This window comes from Typopeltis vanoorti, chromosome 5 (genome assembly GCF_054136105.1).
Source record: "Typopeltis vanoorti isolate ZY-2024b chromosome 5, IOZ_Tvanoo_1.0, whole genome shotgun sequence".
Classification (NCBI taxonomy): Eukaryota; Metazoa; Arthropoda; class Arachnida; order Uropygi; family Thelyphonidae; genus Typopeltis; species Typopeltis vanoorti.
In genome coordinates, this window is record NC_143553.1 from 157007224 (window position 1) to 157035156 (window position 27933).

A 27933-nucleotide genomic window follows, 5' to 3' on the forward strand; every position below is an offset into this window, starting at 1 on the left:
TCTTGTATACCAGAACAAACAAGTGACTCATAGAACTCAGTGTAAAACGAAGTTTGTAGAATTGCACTCTAAAGAATCATTTACTCTAAGTTGGACTTGAATCCGTATTGGAAATTCTTCAAATACTCTGGGTGGTATTCTACAAGTTTATTGTACACTGACAATTTTTCTATTGGATCAAGCTCTCCTCCGAATTCTGAGGGTAGTAAAGCAGATGGTAGATATGTGTGTAGAGATTGTAAATCATCATGCAAAAGAATCTGCAATTAAAATAATAGATATGTTATATATTATGTGTAACTAAACATTCAATTCTTAATAACGGTTGACAGTATGAAGAGAAATAGAATTTAATGAGAAAAGAAGATCAGTTGACAACATTCAAAACATTCATCACAAGCGTATGTTTATTAGAGAATTTCTCGGTCTCAGTGCAGAGTAAATATAAAAATATACTATTCGAATTCGAAGGTAAACAATGGTTATGTTTTGAAATTCAAATACTGGGTTACATAACATGTTCATTATTTTTTTTAAAAAAATATGAAGTGTTATTCCTATTACTTCCCAATAATTTGAGAGGCAAACTATCCGAGGTTGTTTGCCTCTCAAACTTTTGACAGGGATTCGAAAGAAGTAAAGTTTCATACGTTCAAAGAAATAGAGTATTAAATATAAACCTTTGGCAATTAAGAATTTTACTTCCATTTCAAAGAAATCTTCTGTCTTTTTGTCAATCTCATGGTAAGAAAAGAAAGTCTTTTTACATTTCAGTAATTTTGTGTAGTTCTGATGTTTATGATTCTAATGAGAGCAGATTGGCTTGTCTGTACAAAATAAAGAACTCGACATGGTAGAAAAGAAGCCAGTTCCCGAACTGGTTTGAAGATGATTTATAGATTATACTTGCAAGGAACTCTGGCTATTTGTTTCAATGTTCCTTTAAGGTAGAGTATGGAAATTGGTTTTATTCTGGACACTGAAGTTTGATTGAAGAAACATATCTCTTTTCTGGATGGCGGCTTGGTTATAGCCATTAGTAATGAAGGTGATTTTTATTTCATTCAAATCTTTCCATAGAAGGGAAATGGAAGAACATGCGTATGTTTTGATAATACCTATCCTCTGTGCTTGGTAACAGTGTACTGGATGGACGTATCGAACAGTGAAGAAACTTTCTGTAAACAAAAATGGACTACTGCCTGTAAAAGTACACATTATTAAAGAGTCCAAAAAGGGAACACTCTTTAACTTGATATTAAAAAAAAACTTCAATACATGGAGTTTATTTTATCTAGAAAAGCTACAGTAATTCTCTCTGAGTGGGACCGAACTGCTAATATATCACCCATGAAGCGAAGCTAGATACGATGTTAAGAGAATACGGAACTAAAGGGAAACATAAATGGAGAATTCACTTACCAGAAGTTTTATAAAATAATCAACAAAGCTGGTAAGGTAGGCCTCTGACCCCTCCAATCTGCCTATACTTTTATTTGCAACGTAAAATAGTCTGCATCGATATTTAGAGTTCAAACAGATTAACAACAGTTCAGCTGTTAGAGCTGGGAAATTTCTTGAAGTAATGCTAGCGAAAAGGGAAATTACATTGCAAAAAAAATAATTATTTCACTGTTCTTTAAACATAGGGCTTTAATTTTATCTTTGAATTTGATGCTGTTTTAATATAAGAAAAGCACTGTGGTCAGCGAGGAAAAATAGAAAGATTTCTCAAGAGAATATGTGAGATTTTTAATTTTAGTGTCATCTATAAGTCGACGTAACCTCTCTTCTTCCTATTCGTAACTCATCTGGTAAAAAAAAAAGATATTATTCTCAAAATACTCTAAATATTTGCGAAAAATATTTTCTTATAGTTGTCATGTAAAAATAGAGAAGACACAGCAGTACCGATGGTATTTTAGTAGAATATACATGAAAACAACTTATGTTTCGGAAGTAAATATAGTCACACTTTTGGTAAGGTAGGGTCTGGTGGACCCTAGCACAAATTACACATCTGCACACTAAACTTGCTTGCGCGCAACAGCTTATAGTCTATGGCATCGAGTAGCGGGTTACGGGAGGAGAAGCTATACTGAGGAATGACTCACTGCCATGCGTTGTTAAAAAGTTATAGTCAATTTAAAATCTTTGGGGTCTGTGACACCCCACCTTACTAACGCAGGCTTAAGTGACCATACCACCTGAGATTAGCTCAACTAACGCATTCCTGGATGTTGACAATATCAAGTTCTTTCCTAATATCCTCGTTTTTAATATGATATTGCCATTGAAGCCATCTGTTCACGGCTATAATCTTTCTCAGGACTCTCATATCTTCAGTCTCTAGTCTTTGGTCAAGTGTTTTACTTCTGACCCAATTCTCAGATTCATAAGTTGAAACTGATTTGAACACTGTCTTATATACAGCTAATTAGTGTTTTGAGTAATTTTCTCTTATTCCATATAAATCTATTCAGTTAACTTCCTGCCATACTGGCTTTGTTGATTCTGTTGTCTATTTCCATATTTAATTATTTAATTTATCATCTTCACTACAAATCGTGCCTTAATAGCTGAAATGTTTTACTTGTTCTATAGCGTCTCTATTCACAAAGCAGTTGATATTTTTAATTTCTGCCTATTTTTATTGTCTTTCTCCTGTTATTGCGGACCTTAGTACCATATATATTGCAACAGTTATTCAATTTAGTCAGGGAATCTTGCAGAATTGTACTGGATTTATTTAAAAGTATAACATTATCTGCATAAAATAAAGAGCTGAGGTTAACACCTCCAATTTTGATATCAGCTTGAATACCATTTTTTTTCATAATGTGATCCATATAGATAATGAATAACAGAGGGGATAATGTACATCCTTGTCTGACACCAGATATCAAGACACCTGTATCTCCTTCGTCCTTCAGTTCTAATTGCTATGTATTGCCACATATGATCTCCAATTTGCACCACATAACTCTAACGTTTTGAAGATCCTTTCTCTTGCTACCTTAACATCTTAGCATTTCATTTTAAATTCCTAAAAAATCTATTTTTCAATTTTAAGATAACAGTTTCTATTTTACTATTGTTTACCTTGCTATTTACTGTACATAATATTTCTGATCCTTTATTTCTTCTTTCTGTAACTTGTATATTTATTTGCTCACAAATATTATTTGATTTTGTGTCATTCACCAGACTTCTTTGTGTGGTGGTAAACGTCGCATCCCAGTTGGTTACAGTAATATTCCTAGTATTTTCTGTCTAAACGAATATGGTTTGTCTGACCATATTAGCAGATTAATAGATGAACAAAATTATGCACTGAGTGAAGAGAAGGAAAGTCTTGTTCACGAAAAAAAGACATACAGTGATGGTCTACAAAGATTTTACCTGAAATCGAGGACATTAACTCAAGACAGAAAGGTATGGAAAGTTAAGGTGAGACTATATCCAACAGTCGATGGGAAGAAACGGAAGATTTAATATCATATTCTCATATTCTGCATATCTGCTATATTATTGTTTTATTATAAATGCTTATTATATTCTATTTTTAGAATATACACACATACGATAGTGTGTATTTTTCTTAAGTATAACGTAGGTTCCATCTTGTCAGACACTTTCCAGTTTGTGTCTGTGTTAGTGCTTCAAATACCGCTCGTTTATTGTTCGCTTTACATTTGCTTCCAAAACAAAAATATCTCTATTATAATAAATATTCCCGCCTGGTTTGCCGAATGGTTAGCATATCCGCTCTCCAACCAACAGGTTGCGGGTTTGAATCAAGCAATGGGCATGGATGTGTGTGATTGCCAGTAGGTGGGAGATTAGGTTCATTGCCCGATATGAGACCTCCACGTCGCTTACTAGAGGTCTGGAATCTGAAAAATTCTCTTATTTGGTCTCTAGAACGAGGTTTCCGGACTATGCAAAAACATATAATATATACAATCAATAAAAAGAGAAAAACTGTTATAATTCAATCGTTTGCAAACTTGTTCTGCCTTATTCTATTTTCCCATTTATTATCGATTAAAATGGGCACTCCCTTAGAGGCACTGATATGTTGGTCACTCCACTATATAACATAGAAAAACCATCCCCATATTTTATTCCCTTTAATTTCTTTTTGTTTTGTTTTGTTTCTTTTATCACAGGTATATTAGTATTTTTAGTTCTTAGTTGTTTTGGTAATTCTAATTCCTTTGTTGTTATACTTCACATATTGCATCTGGCTACTTTTAAAATGTCCGAGATTCCTAATGGTTTATCTTTATCCTTACTTGGTCTTTTTCAATTGTTTGTGTCCGATTAATTTTTCAGTTTTACTTAGTTAAGTAACCAGCCTTACGCTAAACTTCCAACTTGGCGGAGTAGGTCTTCGGGTGACACCAACATCTCGGCCTATCCAGCTACGGAAACCCTACCAGTAGTTTAGCTATCGCTGGCATAGCTCTTGAGGTCATTGGTGCTGCAAGCCTCCTTATTCTATGACAGTTAAATTAAAAACGAATAGAAGCTACTGAAATATCATAAAATTATATGCCCCTGAAGAACGTGGAAAGAGAAATCTGAACAGTTTTATGAGGAACTACAAAAACAGTTAAATAGATGTAATAAAATGATTACACATTAATAGCAGGGTATCTTAACTCTAGAGTTGGAAATAATCCAATCCCAAATGTCTTAGGAAAACATGGAAAAGTTTTCGGAATCAAAATGGTCAAGAACTGTTAGACTTCTGTGATTTCAATAATTTTAAAATAACTAATCATTTTTTTTTTTAAAAAGAATCTAAATAAATACTTGGAATCTATACTTGTAATGGCAGAAGAACAAAATTTATAATTGATCATATCATTACTAATCTGAAACTAGCTCCACGCGTGAGAGATGTACATCATGTTTACAGAGCAAAAGAAATTTTCTCCGATCATTATTTAATAGATTCTAAAACAGAAATACTAACAAAATGGAGAAAGAAAGAAATAAGAAAAAGAAGAAATAGAAAAAAGTATACAAACAAGAAGAAATCATTATAAAACTATTTCAGTCACGATTATAAGATTACCTTAAAGAAGCCAAACTAAATAAAGATATTGGAGAAGAATGGGAAAACTTTAATAAACATAATTCATAAAGCAGCCTCTGAAGTACTTGTAAAGAAACTATTAAACACTTAGAACGCAGATATAGAAAATGCAATAAAAGAATGACAAATGGCATACAAATCACTCCTTCAAAAACATATACAGGAATGGCTCACATTTAATAACAGAAAATAATAATGAAGGAATCAGCACTGCTATAGACCCAATTATATTAGAACTAAAAGAAGCAATACAATTATCACAAACTAGAAAATCAACTGGATTAGATTTCATAAATACAGAGATTTGGAAATATGATGGAGAACATTTACATCACTGATTCTTAAAATTAATAAATAACTGTTGGAGGAAATGCGTGGTTCCATCAGATTGGTTAAAAGTTAAGGTTATATCTATATTTAAGAAAGGAGACAGAGATGATTGTGGAGATTACAGAGGAATAAGATTATTAAATAAGGTAACATAGTTTAGTGAAATACTGAATAAAAGACTTGTAAATATTTATTAGTATTATACAGACATCTCCTTGTAGTGAGTACACTCATCGAGGGAGACCAAAACTATCGACACACTATCTATCATACCTCTTCTTGAACTCATTAACAGAAGAAGCACTCACAACTGATCGTGCAACGCATTCCATTCATTTACAACTCTCCAAGCGAAAAGCCTAGTCTTCACGCCGTTGTTAAGCACATATTTACTTAATTTCCAGCGATGACCGCTTGTTCTTCCACCACTGTCCCACTGATGAAATATTTCACTGCATCAATCTTATAAAAAAACTTTTAGTAACTTAAATGTTTCTGTCATATACCTCTTCATCTCCTATCAACCAACCTCTGTAATCCACAAACTCTCAATCTCTCAGTGTAGAGAGCATTCCTTACACCACTCATCAACTTGGTCACTTGCCTCTGAATCTTGTCTACCACTTACTTATCTCCAAGGAATTGAGGCGATCAGACCTGAGAACAGTAATCCAGAAGTGGACGTATCAACTCCTTATAAAGAGGAATAATAACTTCTTTGTCTTTGCGCGTTCTGCAATAACCAAAGAAGCATATGAACTATCTTGGAAAGATTAGCAATAATTTCAACTCTATATCCACCAACATCCCCAAGTCCAGAAGAAGAAGAACTATTATCAATACAGTGCTGTATGCAGATGATCACATTGCATTACAAAACGATGAAGGTGACCTTCAAAAATCAGCTTATGAATTAAACAAAATATCAACAATACAATTTTAAAATATCATAAGAAGAAACAAATATGAAGGCATAATAAAATAATACAAATACGTTCTATTATTTTATTTATTTAGGTTAGATATTAACATATCTGAAACATAAATACATAGATTAAAAAATAAAGAAATTTCAGAAAATCTGTGGAGCAATTAAAGGAGCACTGAATACAAAAAGACAGTAAACTCGATAAAAATTTTTAAAGTAGAGGCCACTTTCACTATACTATATGATTCATAAATATGGACCGTTAAAAAGAAAGATGCATATAAAATATAAGCTGCAGAAGTGAGATTTTTAGGAGAAATTAAAAAATACACAAACTTGCACCATAGAAAATATGAAGACTTCAAAATAGATAGATATCCACTGCGTAAATAAATCGATCAAGGAATATAGAAAAGACGAAAAGACCGGTGAAGCTGTAACAGACACATGCCTAATCCTTGAAGAGGGAGAAGAAAAAATAGAAAAACAAATCCTTTACCCAATCAGGGTAAAGGATTTGTATAGGAATTAAAAAACTTTCGTGGGTAGGATCCATATAAAAAATAAATAAGTTCTTTCTTCAAGAGTTTCAAGTAAACTACAGGAGTTAACATACACCACACTACGTAAAACATTGCTGTGCATGCAATCACTTAGCAAAAAGAACTACATGTAAATACTGATACCTTTAATCTTAGCAATGCTTAACTGATCACTGTTGTTGAGCAAGTGTATATTAATAGCTACGCGAAAAACGGCAGATGAACAGTTGAGAGACTATTTAGTCTTATTAACTTTTGGATTCTCATTGTTCCAAGAGATATATCTTAACATTATGCATAATTGTTTTATATTCAGCCGGCATATACTCCAAATCACAGAAATCTGCTTATATTTTATCCATTCCGTAAACGAAGGTGGCATCAACCATTAAACAATTAGCCGATTTCCCTAATCTCTTAATTTGCAATGAACGCTTTTGTCCCTATCTGATGATCAGTAGCATTGATTCTTCCACTGCTCGAGATTCAAGATCATTTGAGTGGATTGGACAGCGAGGCCTACTCAGCAAAATGCTATTCTTTGGTCTAACAACAGCCTTATATAGTTGAGCAGCCAGATTTCTTGTGTTCGAATATTAGCAGTCATGTTAAATTCAGAATCCTCTACCAATACAGGAGTTCACGGTCTGTGCTACTGTCTACAGTTTCATGATTATTGCACAAGTCATTCTCCATACACGAAAAATGTTTTCATTTTTCAAAAAATTTAAACGTAGTAGAAATGGCGATATCACAAAAGAATGAAATATTGAAAGGTATTCTAATTGAGACCAAAACACAGAACCTCTGCAAATGTTTTCAACGATCATAGAGACCAAACTCTCTGTGTATTTTACAATTACCATGGAAGCTGCTTTTCTCATGATCGTGAGCCAGAACATGTAAATTATTATATCCAGTGAAAATGTAATAAGAATTTTACTACCTGCTAATCCAGCCTGTTATAAGTGGTACCAAAAAATCGTATACACGACTTTTCTAGGTTTTTCTTTATATTAGCTCACACTGTGTAATCATTCTATGTATAAATGTGGTCATATACTACACAATATTTCAGGGTTAAGTGTTTCAATGAGCATTAAACTGTAAACGACATATATTTAAGGAAAGAAAGTAGCAAAACTTACTCGTTTCTGTATCTTCTCTGTAAATAAATATCGCACTGCTGAATAAAGTGCTTTGAAAAGTATTGGAATATTCAGTATGTGAAACTGCTTAAGACGAGCTGGAAAACTGTTCTGCAAGAAAATACCATGACATGAGACACAATGAGAATATATTTTCAGAGTGCAAATCATTACAAACATTATTCTACACTTGTTTTAATTATTTTGTATATTATATACAGTATCTTTTACGGTAATGACTGCCATTATCGAACAGTGCCATATGTTTGAAGTATATTCTACGAGGTGCCTTTAATGTATTGGGATGCTTACAGACAAGATGAATTATTTGATCTCAATAATAGATAATTCTCCTCATTCTGCCAACAACCTGGATTTTTTTTTTTACCAACTCTGCTTCAGAACACGGGTCTCTTCTTGGCAACACTGATCATCAACGTATTCGTGTTTCTTTCTCCATCGATCATGCTGAATGACAGGATTATGGTAGTAAAATTGAAGGCTAAACCTGTGCATATAACAATAATACAGGTATATATGCCAACAAGTGACAACCATTCAGATGAGGAAATAGAGGAAATGCACGATCAATTACAAGAACTAATTAAGGAAGAAAAAAGAAAAGACTATATGATTATAACGGGAATCTGGAACACAGTTGTTGGAGAAGAAGAGGATGGAGTATAGTAGAAAGATACGGACTAGATAAAACAAATGAGAGAGGGGAAAGGTTAGTGGAATTCTGTAAAGAAAATAAGCTAATAGTTACGAATACTTGGTTTAAAAAATCTAAGAGAAGACTATGCACATGGAAGAAACCAGGAGATACGGAAAGGTATCAAATTGATTACATTATAGTAAAGCAAAGATACTGTAAAAAATGCATTCACGTATCCTGGAGCTGATATTTACTCTGACCACAACCTACTATTTATAGAAATAAATGAGAAACTAAAGAAAATAAAAGTAGCTATGAAAAGAGAAACATGGAACTTAGAGAAATTAAAAAATACCAAGGAATTTGGAAATAGATTGGAGAAAGAATTAGAGGAAACAAGTTTTGTCAAAACTGAAGATCCAGAAAAGAAATGGGAACATGTTCAAGAGAAAATAAAGAAGAAACGGGATAATTACAAGCTAAAAGAATTAAAAAAAAACCTTGGATAACTAATGAGATGACTTATCTAATGGAAGAAAGAAGAAAATGGAAAAATAAAGACACTCCAGAAGGAAAAATACAACATCGAAACCTGAATGACAAATTGAGAAGGGAAGCAAAAAGAAGTAGAGAAGATTAACTTAAAAAACAAGGCATCAAAAATAAGAATGGAGAAATGGTAACTAAAGAAGATAAAATCCTAGTGATATGGAAGCAATACATTGAAGATTTATATGACAAGGAAAATAGACCAAATGAGTTGAGATTAGAAGATATAAAGAAGGTAAATGAAGATGATCTAGGCCTAGAGATTTTGGAGAAATCATTTAATCATTTAATGGCCATTTCTACAGAAGAAGAAATAGCCAATGTGGAAAGACAGAAGGAATAGATGAAATACCTGCAGAATTCCTGAAACAACTTCAGAAGAAAGGAACTGAAGAAATAACCAAAATAATAAATTTAGTTTATAACAAAGCAGAATTACCAAAATATTTTATGACCTTAATGTTTATACCTATACCAAAGAAAAGTAATGCAGTGAAGTGCAAGGATTTTAGAACAACAAGCCTCATTTCCCGTACATCAAAAATACTTATCAGAATCTTAACACGAAGAATTGCATCAAAGGTGGAAGAATTTCATGGAGAAGATCAGTTTGGTTTCAGGAAGGATAGGGGAACAAGAGATGCGATTGGACTGTTAAGAACAATAAGTGAAAGAAGTCTGGAAGTGAATAAAGAAGATAATATCTGCTATATAGATTTAAAAATCTTTTGACTTTGTAAAATGGGATAAGTTGGTGGAAGTAATGAAAAATATTGGTATAGATTGGAAAGACAAAAGGCTAATTATTTCACTATATATTGGACAAACTGCCATGGTAAGAGACATATATGGTATACAACAGAACCAGGTATCGTTGGACGAGGAGTAAGACAAGGCTGTTCAGTGTCACCAATTTTGTTCAACATCTATTCCGAAACAGTGTTAAAAGAAGCACTGGAGACATTCGGGAGAAGGAATGAAGATTGGAGGTAGACAGATATTTGCAATAAGATACGCAGGTGACAAAGCATTATTATCAAATACTGAAACAGGACTACAACGTCTGTTGAACAGATTACTGGAATCCTGTATCCATTATGGAATGAAACTTTACATCAGAAAAACAAAGATAATGAAAATAGCAAGGAAAGACGAAAATATGGATATCAGAATAAAGGGAAAAATTGAATCCGATAAAGACTTAAATATCTAGGAAGTGTTATTAGCAGCGATGGAAGATGTAAAAGTGCCATAAAAGCAAGAATAGCGATGGGAAGAGATGCCTTTAATAGAAAATAGAATTTATTCAGAAGTAAAATGGATAGAAACCTAAAGAAAAGACTAATAAAATGTTATGTGTGGAGTGTTGCCCTCTACGCAGCTGAAACTTGGACATTGAATAAAGAAGAAATTAAGATTTTAGAAAGCTTTGAGATGTGGATTTGGAGAAGGATGGAAAAAATCAAATGGACAGATAAAATAACTAATGAAGAGGTCTTAAAAAGAGTAGAAGAAGAAAGACGTCTGTTAAGGAGGATAAAAAGAAGAAAGGGAAACTGGATCGGACATATTCTGAGAGGGAATGGAGTCATCAGAGTTGCCCCATCGAAGGAATAATGGACGGGAAAAGACCCAGAGGAAGAGTAAGGAAAACAATGCTAGATGACATGCTGAATGAAGACAGGCACATAACCTTGAAAGAGAAGACTCAGAACAGAAGAGAGTGCAAGGAAAGTTTTTGGTACCAAGAGAAGAACCTGCTAAATTGCAGAATACTTAAGAAGAAGAAGAAGAAGATCATTCTTCTTCAACTCTCAGTCTGAGTATGTCTCAACATTGGTGTCAGTTGAGATAACATTCGGAAATTCGGCTAAATGTAATAAGCTGGCTTCTTTCCAAATGGTAATCTGAGCTTTTGATTTCTTTCTAAGTCTATCGAGCAAATTTTTCTCTACTATATTGCCTCTCTCTCTCTCTCTCTCTCTCTCTCTCTCTCTCTCTGTCTCTCTCTCTCTCCGTCATGGACCAATGGTAAAATCTCCTACACGCACATGCATTTCTGATCTTTCGTTGAACGGGCATCAGAAAAATATCCGTCGTGTTTGATACTAATAAGTCCTGTTTAGCATAAAGTATCCCTACAATTTGTACTGTGAGTGTCTGCTCCAGATGTAATACTTTTCGTGTATAGCCTTATACAAGTTGTCACACTAAGTGGCCATTTGTTTCAGTAACATGGAAGCCAACTTTTATCCAGCATATTTCTAAAATTCACACGTCAAATTATTACCCTTCATTCAGTACCCTCCAAAGTGTGGAAAAAGATCATATCGTATCATCAACAACCATCTTCTTCAGTACATAAACAAACAACCCAATACCAAACCATATCTCATAAATTCACGTCTATTTATAATTCCTGAACTTCAAGCCACATGACAGTTAGAATATTCGTGCAGCTGTTTAAAAGACTTGAAACTTGAAGAAAAGTGTCATTGTAATCATTTACAAAATACAACAGCAGCTTGACTAAAATATCAAATAATCCAGAAGGATATTTTTATATAAAGACACCTACTAAAGTTATAAAAAAAATGTCGTGTATTTATAATGTTAAGCATAGATTGTATGTTTGGAAAACCGAAAACCTTGTTCGAGAGACAAAACCTCAATGTTTCGCTACACCAAGCGATGATCTTCAAGCTCTACCTACAGCTCAATGCCCACTGTGAGATTGAAATTTGTAGTCTGTTATTTGAAAAGTGGATTCGCTATCGAGTGGCAAACCACTCACAACAGTATGCTGAATTACTCAAGATGACAAGGTTTCTTGTCCGTTTCAAGGATACTAAAGTGAAGTTAATCCGTGCAAAATTTAGAGAATTATTGTGGAAACAGAATGGAGCTTTTTGAATTAATTCTTGGAAATAAACTTTGAACCAAATTTGAATGTTGCTTTGTCCTCGCGATTGCAGTAAACACACGATATCACTATTTTGGAAGTTTCTCATCTATCAAACAACGATACTATTTATTATTTTTATTTATTTTATTTTTTGTTGAAGGAATTTTTTTGCTTCAATACTTTAAGAGAGGAGAAATGTCTACATGCTAATGTTAAAAAAAATGAATTCTTCAGTGAATGTCTTTAGATGGTAAATACTTTTCATCCGTTTGCTTATTACAGGTTGAAGCAGCTTGAAAAAACGTGTTCGAAGAATTACAGACCGTTTAAAAGCTTGGGTCCTGATTAGTGTTCCAGATTACGTAACCCTTACTCCACCAGCAATAACAGTATTTAATGTTTTATAACGTTGCGATACGTTTATCATAAAAAATAAAACTTACACAGGTTAGATGCCAATAGCTTTATGAATGCATTTTTGAGTAACAGAGAAGGGAAGCTCACACTTTGCTCATTACAATTAAGTAGGTATCAAATATTAAACTTCAGTGATCAGTTGTCATGAATATGTTGCTGGCAAGAAGCTCCGAATAAACATTCATTGGATATTTTTATTATTGGTTTGATGTATCAAACTAGCCAATCCCAGATCTCATCTTTATCATCCCGAACGAAATGCACTAAGACACATTAAAGTGGAGGACTCTGTAAAAATTGATTAGTACTTGTTCAATAGCTTGGAGAATTATGACTTTTGTTAGCTTATCTTCATTATTCGATTGCTTAAATTACATAAACTACTTTCCATAATTGTAATGATTCCTAAATTAGAACAGTAATCAACCCCAGAATTACAGTTTTCGTAATCTATAAAAACACAATTGAAATAATGTCTGTCGTTCAGGGTAATGTAGAAACATTTGAATTTGTCTTGATGAAATTTTTCAGACATGTTTATTGTGCTCTTGGATATGATTTAGACTACTTGATTATTTCTTCTGATTTCATGTTTTGTCTAAGGATTCTGATACTGAGAATAAACTAAGTCTTATCTTTGGGACAACGCCATAATGACTCCCAAGAACAGCTAGGCATAAATGCTTAGGCAACAATACTGAACCGAGTTGATCTTAATCCAAGGGAGTGGTCTTTAATCCATTGACAGTGTTAAAAATGAGGAAGAAACAGTGAATTTCTACTTGGTAGAAATTTTGAATTCTCACTGTTCCCTGGATACTTGCTCACAAAAACCTCCTGAAATTCAATGTGCTAATCACATTAATAAGAAAGTTGAGAGAGCGCTAACGTCGTGCAGCAGTTCAGCTGAGAATGAAAGACCTGCATATGAACGTTATACTGTAGAAGTAGTGACATTTTCCAGCTGCGAAAAAGCGAGTCTATTTTCATAACTCACACTCCCTAATTATCCTGTTTAGTTTGAACGCCTCTAGAATTTTGATCAGGATATGCTTTGCGATGAACGTTAACAGGTCACCTAGCCGAACAGTCCAAAGTACAGTCGTTGATTTGAGAAACTATCTTTCATATAGACAGCTGTGCGTAACCTCTCCACGGCCAGAAGCAGTCAAGACTTCAAATGTCCCTCATGGAAAAACACTTAGCCGAATTTATAAAGACCCTTTGATAAAAGTGCGACTGTATAATACTTTAGGAAATAATATGAACAATATTTTAATTATTTGATCCATATTGTTATAAAGTCACAACAACAGTTATTTCCATTAATGCACGAGCAGGTGTAAAACGAATTATCCTGAGCTGGATTAATTACCTTCATGAAATTGAGGTCATCCCTCACTGCTCGAATCAAATATTATATTGCTATAAATGCTGAAATTGCAGCTGATCTGCATAACAGAATGGACAGCGACAGCGACATGGATGTTTGCAAATGTTTTCAGGTAGTAGATGATTCATATTCCAGTGCGAGAGCAGTTCTTCGTTTAAAAAAAAGGACTGAAATGGCTTCATATTTAAAGATGAGCTCTCAAATTATTTAATGATGAGCTCTCGATGGTGCTAATACAGTTATATCATAAGTTTACGTTATTTCGTGGGCAGGATTAATTCAATAAAAAGTAAGTAATGAAAGGCCATTAGGATATTTTAAATTTAGTAAGACTACACATAGAAACCAGAGATACTTACAAAAATATTTAGGAGAGAAATCTATGGTATGGCACAACAGCAAAAAATGAAAATTACTTACCACTGAAAGCTTTAGAATTTTTGTTAATGTGTGAATCCCAACAGCGCCGTGGAAATTTAGCCAGCTGACGTCATCGAAGTCTGAAATTGCAATATAGCCATGGATTTGACTTGGTTCATGACGCTGATCCCATTCAAGTAAAGTATGCAATGCCCGACATACGACGTCATTGGTGAGTTCTGGCTGCTGCACATAACCTTCACAAATGCCAAAAAGAATTCGTTGTGAGAACATGTAGAACCAGCAGTAAGAATTGGAATTAAAGAGAATCATAATACATTAATTTAGTTTAATCCTTTATCCAAGTGTGAGCAAACAAAGTTTGCGCCTGAAAATATCTTCAGGACTGGGGTAAGGTAGTACACCGGGCAATACGTAGCAAAGGTGGACCAAGCTAACATCACTCCTATCTCAGTATCTCCTATAATGCAAACACATCTCCTTGCGGATATGTATAATGTTATGCATTAAGGGAAGGGCTGTAAATATATACAGTATATCAGAAATGTCGAAAGGGCTGAAACATTATATTCGATAATAAATAATAATTTATTAACCAATCAATAATAACCAACTGGTGTCATCCTCAGATAAGCTTATATATAAGCTTCGAGGATGAAAGCTCAGAAATTACTTCTCATCCAAGATAAAAAAAAAGTATGTATCTTATGTAACCAAATACATGTAATGTACGCATCACACATGTGATGGGTACATTACATGTATTTGGTTACATAAGATACATACTTTTTTTTATTGCATATGATACATATTTTTTTATTACATATGATACGTTACTTTACATAAAGTAACGTATCATATGTAATCAAATGTATGTAATGTATATAATAACTGTAACAAACGTATGTAATGTAAAAAAATACATACTGAGTTGTATTTGCAATCTTTGTTATATGGCCCTACAATTTCAACTTCCTATTTACTAAAATTCTGAAATCACTACCGTGGTCAGTTTCTTCTAACATATTAAAACCAGTATTATATAATATCGTGGTAAGTTTCTTCTGGCATAATATAACCAATATTATATAACATTGGATATTATATAATACTGGTGGTAATATGTTAGAAGAAACTGACCACGGTAGTGATTTCAGAGTTTTAGTAAATAGGAAGTTGAAATTCTCGGGCCATATAACAAAGATTGCAAATACAACTCAGTATGTAATTGCGATGTGAAACGAACTTTGACATACTCATTTGCCTCTTAAAAGGCCTTGAAATTTTTTCACTTGGACTACTTAGCATAGATCTGGCCTTTTGGATTCCACGGTGAGTCTGAGAGAGCGGGGGGGGGGAGTGCAGCGGAGAGTGTTAAAGGGATATCAGATTGTGGAATACAGATCATGAAGTCACATTGAGAATTTTTAGACTGCAGACTCTAGCAAACAGAAGAAAGAGGGGCAATAAGATTGAGATACATTTAGCAACATTGAAATGAGAGATATATTCCCATGCCCATAATTCCAGTCTGTTGAAGTCATTCCTCAAATACTGCATATCAGCTGAATTCCTGATTAATTACTTTCCACCATCAGAAAATAGGTGTATCTAAGTGTCAAAAACTTCCCAATATCATTACTGTATAGATTAACCATGGACTGATTCTTGTGGTACATGACTGGTTTCCTTAAATCTTGCAGACTCACATACTCCATATACCAATTTTTTGATACCTATCAGCCATCCATTTTCCATATAAATTTTTATATTATTTATATATTATATTTATATATTTATTATACAGGATGTTCGGGATAAATTTGACATATTTATAATTAATTATATTTTTCCGTAAGTTACATGTATTAACACAGACTTCTCTTCATTTAAAAGTTTGGACCCTTCTTCATTCATATACAAGATGTCAGAAAGGATGGATAGCTGGAACCCACCTGAATCATGGAAGAGAATAACTTGTATCATGATGATTCGTGCCCGCCATCAAAATAAGGATATTACGACTGCTGCCCAATGCTCCCTGAATACAGTAAAAACAATCAGGCATGAACTAGAGACTTGCAATGGTGACTACGAGGATGTAGCAAGAAGAAAGATCCCTAGCAGACGATCTGATTGCGTTCGTACAGCAGAATTCCTCGCAAATCTGCAGGAACAGGTGTTGAAGAACCCTGGCATTGGAATTCGGGCTTTGTTCGTGGAGTTGCTAACTGTAGTCAAGCCCTGGATAACAAGGGTAGCCAATGGTAGGCCGTATGTATGGCAGCAGGATTCGGCCCCTTGCCACACCTCTGGGAAAAGTCAAAAATGGTTGTCTGAAAATTTCTACGACTTCACCAGTCCAAATGTTTGGCCTCCAAACTCCCCAGACCTTAACCCCATGGATTATTTTGTATGGGGCGCAGTTGAAAAAGACACCAATCGCACTTCCAGTAATACAAAAGCCCAGTTAATGGATAAAATTAAAACAGTTTTTGCGGCCCTTCCCAGGGAGACTGTAGCATCAGCTTGTTCGAGGTTCCGAAGCAGAATTGAAGCTGTGATCGATGCTAATGGTGGTTATTTTGAGGAAATCTTGTTGATAGTATTGTAATTAACTCTTCCTGTAATGTTTTTTTGTCAATTCATTAAATTTAATAGATACAAAGAAGATTTTCTTTTTCCTTACGAAACTGTCAAATTTATCCCGAACACCCTGTACATATATTTTCTCCGATATATGCAACAGTCGTTCATAATGTATTCTGTCAAAAGCCTTAGCAAAATCAAAAATAATCCTATCATATAACATTATTATAGAATATCAGCAAATTGCTCAAACATGACCTTCCCTTAGTAAACACAGGTTGCTCATTTCAAAGTAAGTTAGACGCATTAGACTTTGCGCTTGTGGAATGAGGTTATCATTCCTGTCATTTCATTGCATTATCTTTTATTTCATTCACATTCTGCTCGTTTCTGTTTTATCTTTCCTGAGTTGAGACTGAAATTATATAGCCTGGTCAAAATAATAGACAGTTCAGCTAAACACTCCTTTGATATTTTTGTTGATATTCCGTCAGTCCCTATTGCCGAATTCCTATTAAGTTTGTGAACAGCTAGTACTGTACCTCCTCTTCACATAACTGATTTCGTCATTCTGTGAATTGGTAGAAGTGAGCTCAATATTTATACACCAGGTTGATAACTTTTAGCAAAATGGACACTCATCAGTTGAACAAACTCTTCTGCATCTCATCAGCATACCATCTGCATTCAGTAGAGTTATTCTTTCATCTTCATTCTTTCTTGTACTTCCAGCCTAACGATGGTATTCTTTGGGATTGTCGTTTTAATGCAAACAATATTCCTTCCACATCACATTTTTCACATGAATATAATGATTAATAAAACTCATACTCATTTCACTAATACGCTAGTTATTCTTCAAACGCTAGCGACACATTCCCGTAGTGCATCAGACGTTTGAGTATTTTAAAACGTCTGATGCACCGTCCATATTCCTACCCATCCAACAACGAATACTATGGCGCAGAACCTAGGATGCTCTTCAGATAGTCATAATTTCTAACTTTTTGGTTCAGTATGTAATAATTTGTAAATGGAAAATTCATAAACTTATCCACTTCGAAAGTCAGTATCATATGATCACTGTCGCCAACCAGAGCAGATTAGTTACGTCTTCAAGTGAGCTCCTCTCTGACACTGTATTTAGATCTAACACTCTTCGACTTCGAGTGCCTTCTATCACATGCTGCTTGAAGAAGTTGTTTCGCAACGGCTCAATAAATTCGGTTTCATTCTTCTGATGAAATTTCCCTGCATAATGTTTTGTCTCAAAATAATCCTCAAGCCTTTGTAATTCAGACACGACCAAAGCATTCCACATCTCGAAATAAATAGAAGGATTTTATATTATAATACAGCTATATTGCCTGCTTCAGTTTAGGAGTGCCCCTGTTTAAATGTCATTGGCTATTTACTCATGGGTTCTTAGGGCATTATGAGTGTAGATGTACTAAAAAGTATATGTAGCTTAAGGAATAGAAATTGCACATACCTTTTTCTGGGTGTTGTGGCTTTTCCTCTGTCTGCGATGTCGAGAACTGCAGAGTGTGTGTGTGGGGTGTGTGTGGGGGGGTAGGCAGTTTGGTAGAATAAGTTAGAAAAACCCGGGTTTTTTTCGTAATATATAGAAACATATACTTTTATATAGGGTGGGGAAAAAGGTGAAAGGGTTAATTTTTTAAAATAAGGAGGGGGAAGGGGAAAGGTGGTTGACGGGGTGTGGACAGTTTCGACTATCTAGATAGTCGAAACGGTCCACACCCCGTCAACCACCTTTCCCCTTCCCCCTCCTTATTTTAAAAAATTAACCCTTTCACCTTTTTCCCCACCCTATATAAAAGTATATGTTTCTATATATTACGAAAAAAACCCGGGTTTTTCTAACTTATTCTACCAAACTGCCTACCCCCCACACACACACCCCACACACACACTCTGCAGTTCTCGACATCGCAGACAGAGGAAAAGCCACAACACCCAGAAAAAGGTATGTGCAATTTCTATTCCTTAAGCTACATATACTTTTTAGTACATCTACACTCATAATGCCCTAAGAACCCATGAGTAAATAGCCAATGACATTTAAACAGGGGCACTCCTAAACTGAAGCAGGCAATATAGCTGTATTATAATAGTTTATAATGAGGAGTAACATGGGAGTTTTCCCAGAAATAATATACAAATAGAAGGATATTCTGTAATGAGTCTATTTTTAAGATTTTCCCAGCATTCGTACCTCTTGACATTTAATGGAGAGCTATATATACTGATTTTTTTAATTCTACAGAACGAGTCTCGATTTTCACAATAATTAGAGAATTTCTATTTCTATTTATTTTACTTTGCAAGTTGAATACGAGAGTGCTCTAACTACCTCGGCCCACTAAAAAGCAAGAATACCCTGAAGAAGAATAAAGCATTTGTTTAGTTTTAAAAGTTAAAGGAAAGCCTCTCTCTGTGTGTGTGTGTGTGTGTGTGTGTGTGTGTGTGTGTGTGTGTGTGTGTGTGTGTGTGTGTGTGTGTGTGTGTGTGTGTGTGTGTGTGTGTGTGTGTGTGTGTGTGTGTGTGTGTGTGTGTAATTATGAGACCGCCTGATAAATTTGCAGCCAAATAGGCCACATGTCTGTAAATTGTACTGAAGAAGAATAAAGCATTTGTTTAGTTTTAAAAGTTAAAGGAAAGCCTCTCTGTGTGTGTGTGTGTGTGTGTGTGTGTGTGTGTGTGTGTGTGTGTGTGTGTGTGTGTGTGTGTGTGTGTGTGTGTGTGTGTGTGTGTGTGTGTGTGTGTGTAATTATGAGACCGCCTGATAAATTTGCAGCCAAATAGGCCACATGTCTGTAAATTGTACTGAAAACGAAACTTCGGCATCTTTTCCAGGAATCCATACCACAAAGAACTCAACATACCACAAATATATAAATTGTACTTCTCTTAACACATTTGAAATACGGCAGTGAATCCTAGTGACCAGTCCGATGGTTATTAATTATATGTGTTCCAAGGCCAGTTTGTTTTATTGCTGGAACAACACCCAAATTTCTAGGAAACCACTCATCTGAGTACAAACCGTACTAACTCCCCTTTACGTAAGAAGTTTTCCGATATGTACAGGTCTTCTTCATTTTATTGAGTTCAACTGAGGTTTTTCTCAAGAGGGAATAAAATGTTTACTCATCATGTCAATTGCATTAAAAAGGCGCCATCTCCTGAAAGATGCTTTCAGTTTTAAGACGGTCGGTAGCAAAGCAGATTTTGTGAGTTTGACAAAATATTAAAGTGCAATCAAGTTTCAGTTTTTTTTTTATTTTTTTTTTCCAGAGACGGCTCCATCAAAGCTGATGGATCAACAGGACCTCTTGCTCAAGCACAGTTGGTACTGTTTAATGAAAAGTTCTGTTATAAAACAGAAAACTTATGTTATATGATTTTGTTTTGTTTGTAATGTCACTGCAGTTCGCCAAAACAGAAAACAAAATAAATAATTATATGGTGCGGGAAGTACGATTTCTCTCATATTTAGCGTACTTCCTAGTCCCAGAGCGATCTCATTTTCACATCAGTTGTCCTGTCCACGGAGTAATTCTTGGGATATGATTAATAACTCGAGTAATTATTCTTCAAAGAACACTTACTTTAACAAAAATGTTAGATCATTATTTAAAAGTTCCTTATTCCCTTACAACGAAAAAGTCATTCTAAGATGATTTCACACAACAGAAAAAATTATGGCGAACAATTTAATTATCATGCTAAATAATTCTCATTACACAAACTGGAACTATTGTTAGATATTTTACCTATATTTTCGAGAATATATCATAGAACATCCCAAATTATTCGAAACAAAATTTCACAATCAGATTTTCTCCACTGGGTTTCTAAACCAGTGGAAATTGTGAGTATAATTACTGTACGAGCAAAACTAAAGTATCCCTGTTTAAAGCTTTGCGTATCGCCACCTAGTGATTAAAATGCTGCGACACTTTGGAGGAACATATTGTACCTAATGCGGAAACGATATCTGAGAGACAAAAAAGTGTATCCGAAATTCACCACCAGGTTGCACTGCTGATGTATCAAATGTAGATATAGTAATTTTTCTGTGTGTGTAAGGAAAAATAATAAATAACACATTTTAATTCACTACCATTATGCATTCACTGGCTGTACTGTTCAATATGCTGCCCTTGCCAGTATGCCACAAACTGCATCCTTTGCACACTGTGTTGAATGGGACAACTCAGCTGTCGGGACTGATGTTGCGCACACACCGCACTATGCTATTTTTCAGCGCTCTCAAGTTATCAGGATGATCCCGATAAACTCTGCCTTTGAGAAATCCCCACAGCCAGAAGTCACAGAAGATCAGATCTGATCAGGTGAACGAGGCCGCTATGCAGTGGGAAACGTTTGTGAAATGTTTTCAAAGAACCTCCTGTACGAATTGACCGATGTGTGGAAGATCCCCACTCTGCATGAAAATGACTGCATATACAGGCGTTGCTGTAGTTGTTTATCATATCGCGATACCTCTCAGCAGTAACTGAGAAGATCACGAGATCCGATTGTGGAAAGTGTAAGGATAAACGAATCTGTAAACTCGCCCTAAACACTAACTTAATGGGTAAATGCAAAGCAATCTTTTGGATTGAATGAGGATTTTGTGTAGCCCATTTATGGATATTCACAGCTCCATTCAGTGAAAGTGGGCCTCATCTCCCCCACAAAATCATTCACAGCCATGCAACGTCCAACTCCACTCGAGCACGGAATATTAAAGCGAATGTCAGTCGATTTTCAAAGTAATGCGGGCATAATTCCTGTGTGAGAGTTACGTTGAATGAATAGAAATGCAGAATCTTCCGTAGAATTTCCCAAACAGTTGTAAGGTACATCCTTATGTCTTTACGCAGCACGTATGACTACAGGAACTCTGTAATTGATAGCGTGCTTCACAACGGCAATAGCAACCTCATTCACTTGTTAATACTGACTGGTTTGCGATCTATGCCAGGTCTAACTTCCAACGATTCCATTTCTTCAAAACGACCATTCATTCATTGCATAGCACATGGAGATAGTGGACCTCGTCAATATTTGCGTCGAATTTCGCAGAGTGCAGCAACGGCATTTCAGTCGTTTAGGTAGTACAGCTTTACGAGCAAAGCAGGCTAGTGCAAGGTTTTTGCCATCACTGCAGACTGTATTAACAACTAGAATGAAGGAAAAAATTCCGCATCCATTTTTTAAAACCCTCTTGACACTTGCTGAGTTGTTTGATATGCAAAGTCCATGTATTTGGTATTTGAAACGACCCCGGTGGTGAATTTCGGAACTACTTTTGTTTTCTCAGATATCGCTTCCGAATAAAACGCTTCCGAAACGCGTGTATTGTTGCCAAATTTCGCATAATTTGGATCACTCGGTCTCTCCACAAGGCCCTAAACAGGGATATTTTAACTTTCATTACTCTCTACTTATATTGACAGTATATGAAACTAGGCCTACTACATAATATCCAGCAATTCCCACTAAAATGATTTCGTCGTTAGATAATAATTAGAACCCAAAATTTAGGCTGCAGTTAAGATACATTAAGAAAAAACTTAGACTTATTACGCAAATAAAATATTTGTTTTGTACATTCTCGTACGAATTTCATAATACTAAGGCTTAATAACCAATGATTTGTCTTCAGATCGAAACTGATATACTCAAAGGACACTTACCCCATCTGAAAACGAAGATAGACTCTCCCCCAGGAGCACGATAAGGTAGAAATGTAAAATATTTGTTTAATATCTGCGGAAATTCCGAAATATTTCTTTGAATATAGTATTCTTCGTTCTCCAAACGAAGTTTGTAATAGTTCATGATCATGTTGAATGCCCGTTGAACGTCGAACTTCCTTGAACGAAGAAATTTTAATAGGAACTTGGGATCCGTTGGGGGGACTAAATCTTCCACATCTGAAAGTAAAAGAAAGGGTTAGAGTTATTACAGAAGGAAGTCATTCAAAACTGAGAAGTGACATTGTCAAATGAACCTTAAGTTTCTTAGCATAATAAAAGTTTGAAATTTTGGTTTGAATTCGAGTTAAGCACTCAAGAAAAGACATTACTGAATGTCATCGACTAAAGTTTCTTCTTATTATTATCGCCATCATATCATACTCGTTGTATTGCTGTTGATGATACGTTATCATTATTTTAATCGATTGATTGCTTTATTTTAGGAAGAAGAAGAAGAAAATTATGACGCATTAAGCCCATCCATTTGGTAACAAAACAAATTTTACGAGAATTTTTGCGAATTACCCACTATTAATGGCTTATTATAATAGTCAATAAATTAGAATCTCTACAGTTTAGAGATCAGTGTGATCTCAATTCCCACCTTAGGACAAACAAGGAAAGAATGTGCTTTGAATCGAAAAGCATTCAATACAAACAGTACAAGGCGAAACGAGTGTTTGTATTCCCAATAACAGTCACAGACCGTTATTGGGAATACAGCCACAGAGAACTTAAAAATTGGATCTTAATTATTTATTTATTTTAATGCGCATATCAATCGCAGAAGACTGTTAGTATATCCTTCTTCAGATAATAAGAAAAGCCTGCTCCAAAGACCAAATATAGAGAATTTTATCAGCCAGTTCACTCCTTCAGTAAGCAGGATGTGCCTCAACTGGACATATAGTCGTTCACTTAAAGTCAACCACTAACATCTATGCTCAGAGCACAGTTCTACACCATCGCCATTTCTTACAAAGCGCAACACATCATTTAATGAGGGAAGTCCTCATATTAAAAAAAAAACGCTGAGATTCCTAAGTCCAGGCAGGTAAATTTTAGGTTATATTTGTAGATGGTTAATGTTTGTCTTCATAGTTGCCTGTGTGAGTTAATAAATAAGTCTGCGGTTCTAGTTGGCCATTTCTTGTTATTCTGTTGGACGTGTGATGAGTATTTGCATTGTGTAAGGACATAACGTACCCTTATGACGTGCCACAGCAGGATGCCATTTGATTTGAGATGCCTTTGAAAGCTATGCACTTCGAGTTTTCATCCATGTAATGTTTCCTATAATTAAATGAGCGGAATGTTCGAATGTATATTCAGATGTATGCACTGATTAAACTTACTACTTGGTGAAGGCATTTAATAGCCTGTCACAACACAACTGATAGAACTAAGCAAATACTTTATTGCCAATATTCCGAAAAGTCGCTCGCTAAGGCATTTTTCAGGACAAACTCAGTGTGATCAAATCAGTATCACGAAATATCTGAGGTGGTGATCTAATGTTCGGATTTCCACGCACTTTCATGTGAAGACCATTTTCTTATTGTGTTTTTAAGCATCCTAGAACTACGCTGGATTCTTGTACCCAAGTACATTTAATATTTTCTCCAATTTAAGTGCAATAAAGGAGCCGAGAAGATGGTTTTATAGCCTTCTGTTTCCATATTGACATGAAATGTATTTCAGTATTGTTTTCTTATTTTACTTCTTGGTATGAGAACCAATGCAGAGAGTCTGGGAAACTAGATCATCAAGGGAGGAATGGGAAAAATGCGTGGGAAAGTTCAGGTATCGTATACAAACCTGATAAAGATATAAATGCCTTTGAACATGGTTATGTATGTGGCGTAGGAGTGGAAAAAATGCTTTGGGTTCGGACCTTTTAAGTATGTCTGGGGAGGGAAAAGAGAAAATTCTAGAACAAGACCAAATACATCATATCTAATTATAAGAATAGGCTAGGTCGTAATTTATTATGTCTATACACAAATGCTAGGAGCATTAGAAACAAAGGGGTTGAGTTTGTTGCTTTATTGAATACGATGTGGCCTAAGATTGTTGGCATTAGTGAAACCTGGCTATCAGAATCAGATATGATAAGTGGGATCGAGTATAAGGGATATACTATTTTTAGGAATGGCAGAAGAGATAGGAGAGGAGAAGGGATGCTACGAATGATATCAGATGACTTAAGTCTAGTTAGGATAGAGATACAAGAAAACAATAATGGTAACAATATCCCATGTAGCGATGAGTTTGAGTCTATTTGGTGTGAAGTGGAGGTTAACGGAATGAAATATATGGTGGGGTGTTGCTACAGACCTGGTAGCTCAGTTGCAGGGGACGAAGAAATGCATCGCCAATTTTGCCTTATGGGTACCAAGCGAATGATCATTATGGGTGACTTTAATTTTCCAAACATTGATTGGGTAGAAGGGAAATCTCATGATGAGAAAGAACAGGAATTTATTGAATTGTTGGGGGATAAATTTTTGCAAGCAGCCTGTGAAAGAAGGAACTCGAGGTCAAAGAATGTTGGATTTGCTCATAGCGTCAGAAGGGATCTCTGTCAAGAATACAGCTATTTTACCACCAACTGATTACAGGGATCATACTGTTCTTTCTTGGGAAGTATCTACTTCTATTGAAACTATGATTAAATCAGGCTACATGCTGAATTACAAACCTAGACATTATGACCAACTTGGAGGAATATTATCTTTGGTCCCGTGGTATCAATTACTGAATGCAAAAAATGTCAGCAATGCAAGGGAATCTTTGAAAAAGTTCTTGAATGAGGCGGTATCTGAATGCATCCCTAGTGTTCGAAGAGTAAATAGGTTGGGTGTGAAATGGATGTGCAGCCTTATTAAGCTACAGATCCACAAGAGGAAGATGATGTGGAAAGAGTATCGTGAGAATAAGGGTGAGAGGAGTAATGAAATATATAAAGCTCAGGCCAGAAAAGTAACGAGTATTGTGCGAAGCTAAATCGAGGCATGAAACGAAATTGACCATGCAAGCTAAAGGCAATCCAAAAGAATTTTATCGTTATGCCGCAAGCAAAATAAAGGATGAATGTGGAAGAATAACTTTGTTGAATGCAGATGGTACACCAGTGTCGGAAGCTAAGGAGATTGTTCAGTTAATGAGTGCTCACTTTGCTAAGGTATATCAACCAAGTGTATGTAGTATGGTGCACAGTGCTACTGCTACGTTGGATGAAGAGTTAGAGGTTCATGAAAATGAGGTTGAAGAGCTTTTGCATAATCTGAATAAGAATTTGTCAATAGGGACAGATGGAATATCTGCCCGTTTGTTAAAGGAATGATCAGCTGAGCTGGCTAGGCCTTTCACACATTTGTATAACTTGAGTCTCAGCTCAGGAATGATACCACAGGAATGGAAGGAATGTAATATAGTTCCATTGCACAAGGGTGGTGCAGAAACAAATGTGTCTAACTACCGACCTATTAATATTTCTGGTGTGGTAGTAAAGATTTTAAAGAAGTTAGTAAGAACTCGCATACGGAAATGGGTAGAAAAGCATTCTTTACTCTGCAGGAAAGAGCATGGGTTTACTAAAGGAAGGTCATGTTTTAGCAATTTGCTCATATTTTATAACAATGTTAATAAAATAAAATAAAAGATAAAGGAAATGGATACACTATGATAATGTTGGATTTTTCTAAGGCATTTCATAGGATATCACACGATAGGCTGTTACGTAAACTGGAGAATATGGGATTGGAACATAATCTAATAACTTGGATCAGGGGATGGTTAACAGACAGATATCAAAAAGTGGTATACAGTGGGTGTGAATCTGCCATATTTAAGGTAACCAGTGGTGTATCTCAGGATCAGTCCTTGGGCCATTATTGTTCAATCTATACATTAAAGAGATCAAGCAGGGTCTATCATCAGATTTTTAATTGTTTGCTGATGACGCGAAGATAGGCAGGGCAATCAGGGATGCTAATGATATTCAACAATTACAAAATGATTTGAATAGACTGGGAATCTGGGCAAACGAAAATGGCTACCAGTTTAATGTTAGTAAGTGTAAAGTTAGATCTCTAATTAAATATATTAATATTTAATATCTAATTAATAATAAAATTAGTTAGATCGCTGGATCTCTAATGCACTTTGGCGTGATTAGAGATCCAGCGGCATATTATATTAGCGAGGTTAAGCTACAATAAACTGAGGAGACAAGGGATCTTGGTGTATTGGTGGATAAGAATTTAAAGTTCAAAGGTCACATAGCAAAAGTTGCAAATACAACACAGAGGGTAATTTCTATGCTGAAGTGAACCTTGACATGTAAGGATAAGGAAGTAATTTTGCCTCTTTATAAGGCTTTGATAAGACCTCACTTGGATTAGTGTGCGCAGATTTCGTCTCCTGGTTCCAAGGGGATAAAGAAGCTGTGGAAAGGGTGCAAAGAAGAGTTACAAACATTATACCCGGATTATGGGATTTATATTATGAAGACAGATTGCGAGTATGTGGATTACAGACTCTGGTTAACAGGAGAAGGAGGGATGATATGATAGACGTCTATAAACTTTTGAATAGGTGTTGTATTTCAAATGATGAAATTTTTCGTTATATGGAAGGTGGGGAGAAAATCCAGGGCATCCATGGAAGTTAAGGTTGTTCTCTGTCAAGAAAGGGGTAAGAGCTAGGTTTATCTCTCAGAGAGTAGTGAGTGATGGAATAATTTGCCCTGAGGGGTAGTGAGTGCATCTAGTGTCAATGAATTTAAGGGAAGGTATGATAGCTGAGCTGGATAATTTACTGCCTCCCTCTATGAGTCCTTGACTCCCTGGAGGTCTCAGATAATAATAATAATAATAATAATAATAATAATAATAATAATAATAATAATAATAATAATAATAATAATAATATTCAGATATGCCTGCCATATGCAGATATAAATAAACGAGATCAAAAATAATTTAAATACAAACATAATATACACGTGCATATTAACTAACAAATGCAATGCACAAAGTCGACTTACTCTCTAACATTTCTTTGAGCTGTTCTATGGAAGATTCTCTAGTTTCTTTGGTTTCATTTAGTTCCCTTAATGCTTTATCTAAGTCTTTTTCTGTAAGCTCTTCGTCTTCGTGAAGCCTACGCGTGCTGTCCAGAAGATCTATTC

The 27933-nt window shown here is 35.1% G+C and overlaps 1 protein-coding gene across 1 annotated transcript; it reads right to left on the reverse strand.

The window, feature by feature from the left end:
* Positions 1 to 27813, reverse strand: LOC150106985 (alpha-tocopherol transfer protein-like). Its single transcript, XM_090392863.1, has 5 exons — positions 27790 to 27813; positions 22677 to 22916; positions 14398 to 14594; positions 8056 to 8166; positions 1 to 260 (listed from the first exon to the last, which is right to left on the reverse strand). The coding sequence occupies exons 1-5, from the start codon at positions 27797 to 27799 to the stop codon at positions 81 to 83; spliced, it is 738 nt and encodes a 245-aa protein (XP_090248989.1). The 5' UTR covers positions 27800 to 27813; the 3' UTR covers positions 1 to 80.
* Between the last annotated feature and the right edge of the window lie 120 nt (positions 27814 to 27933).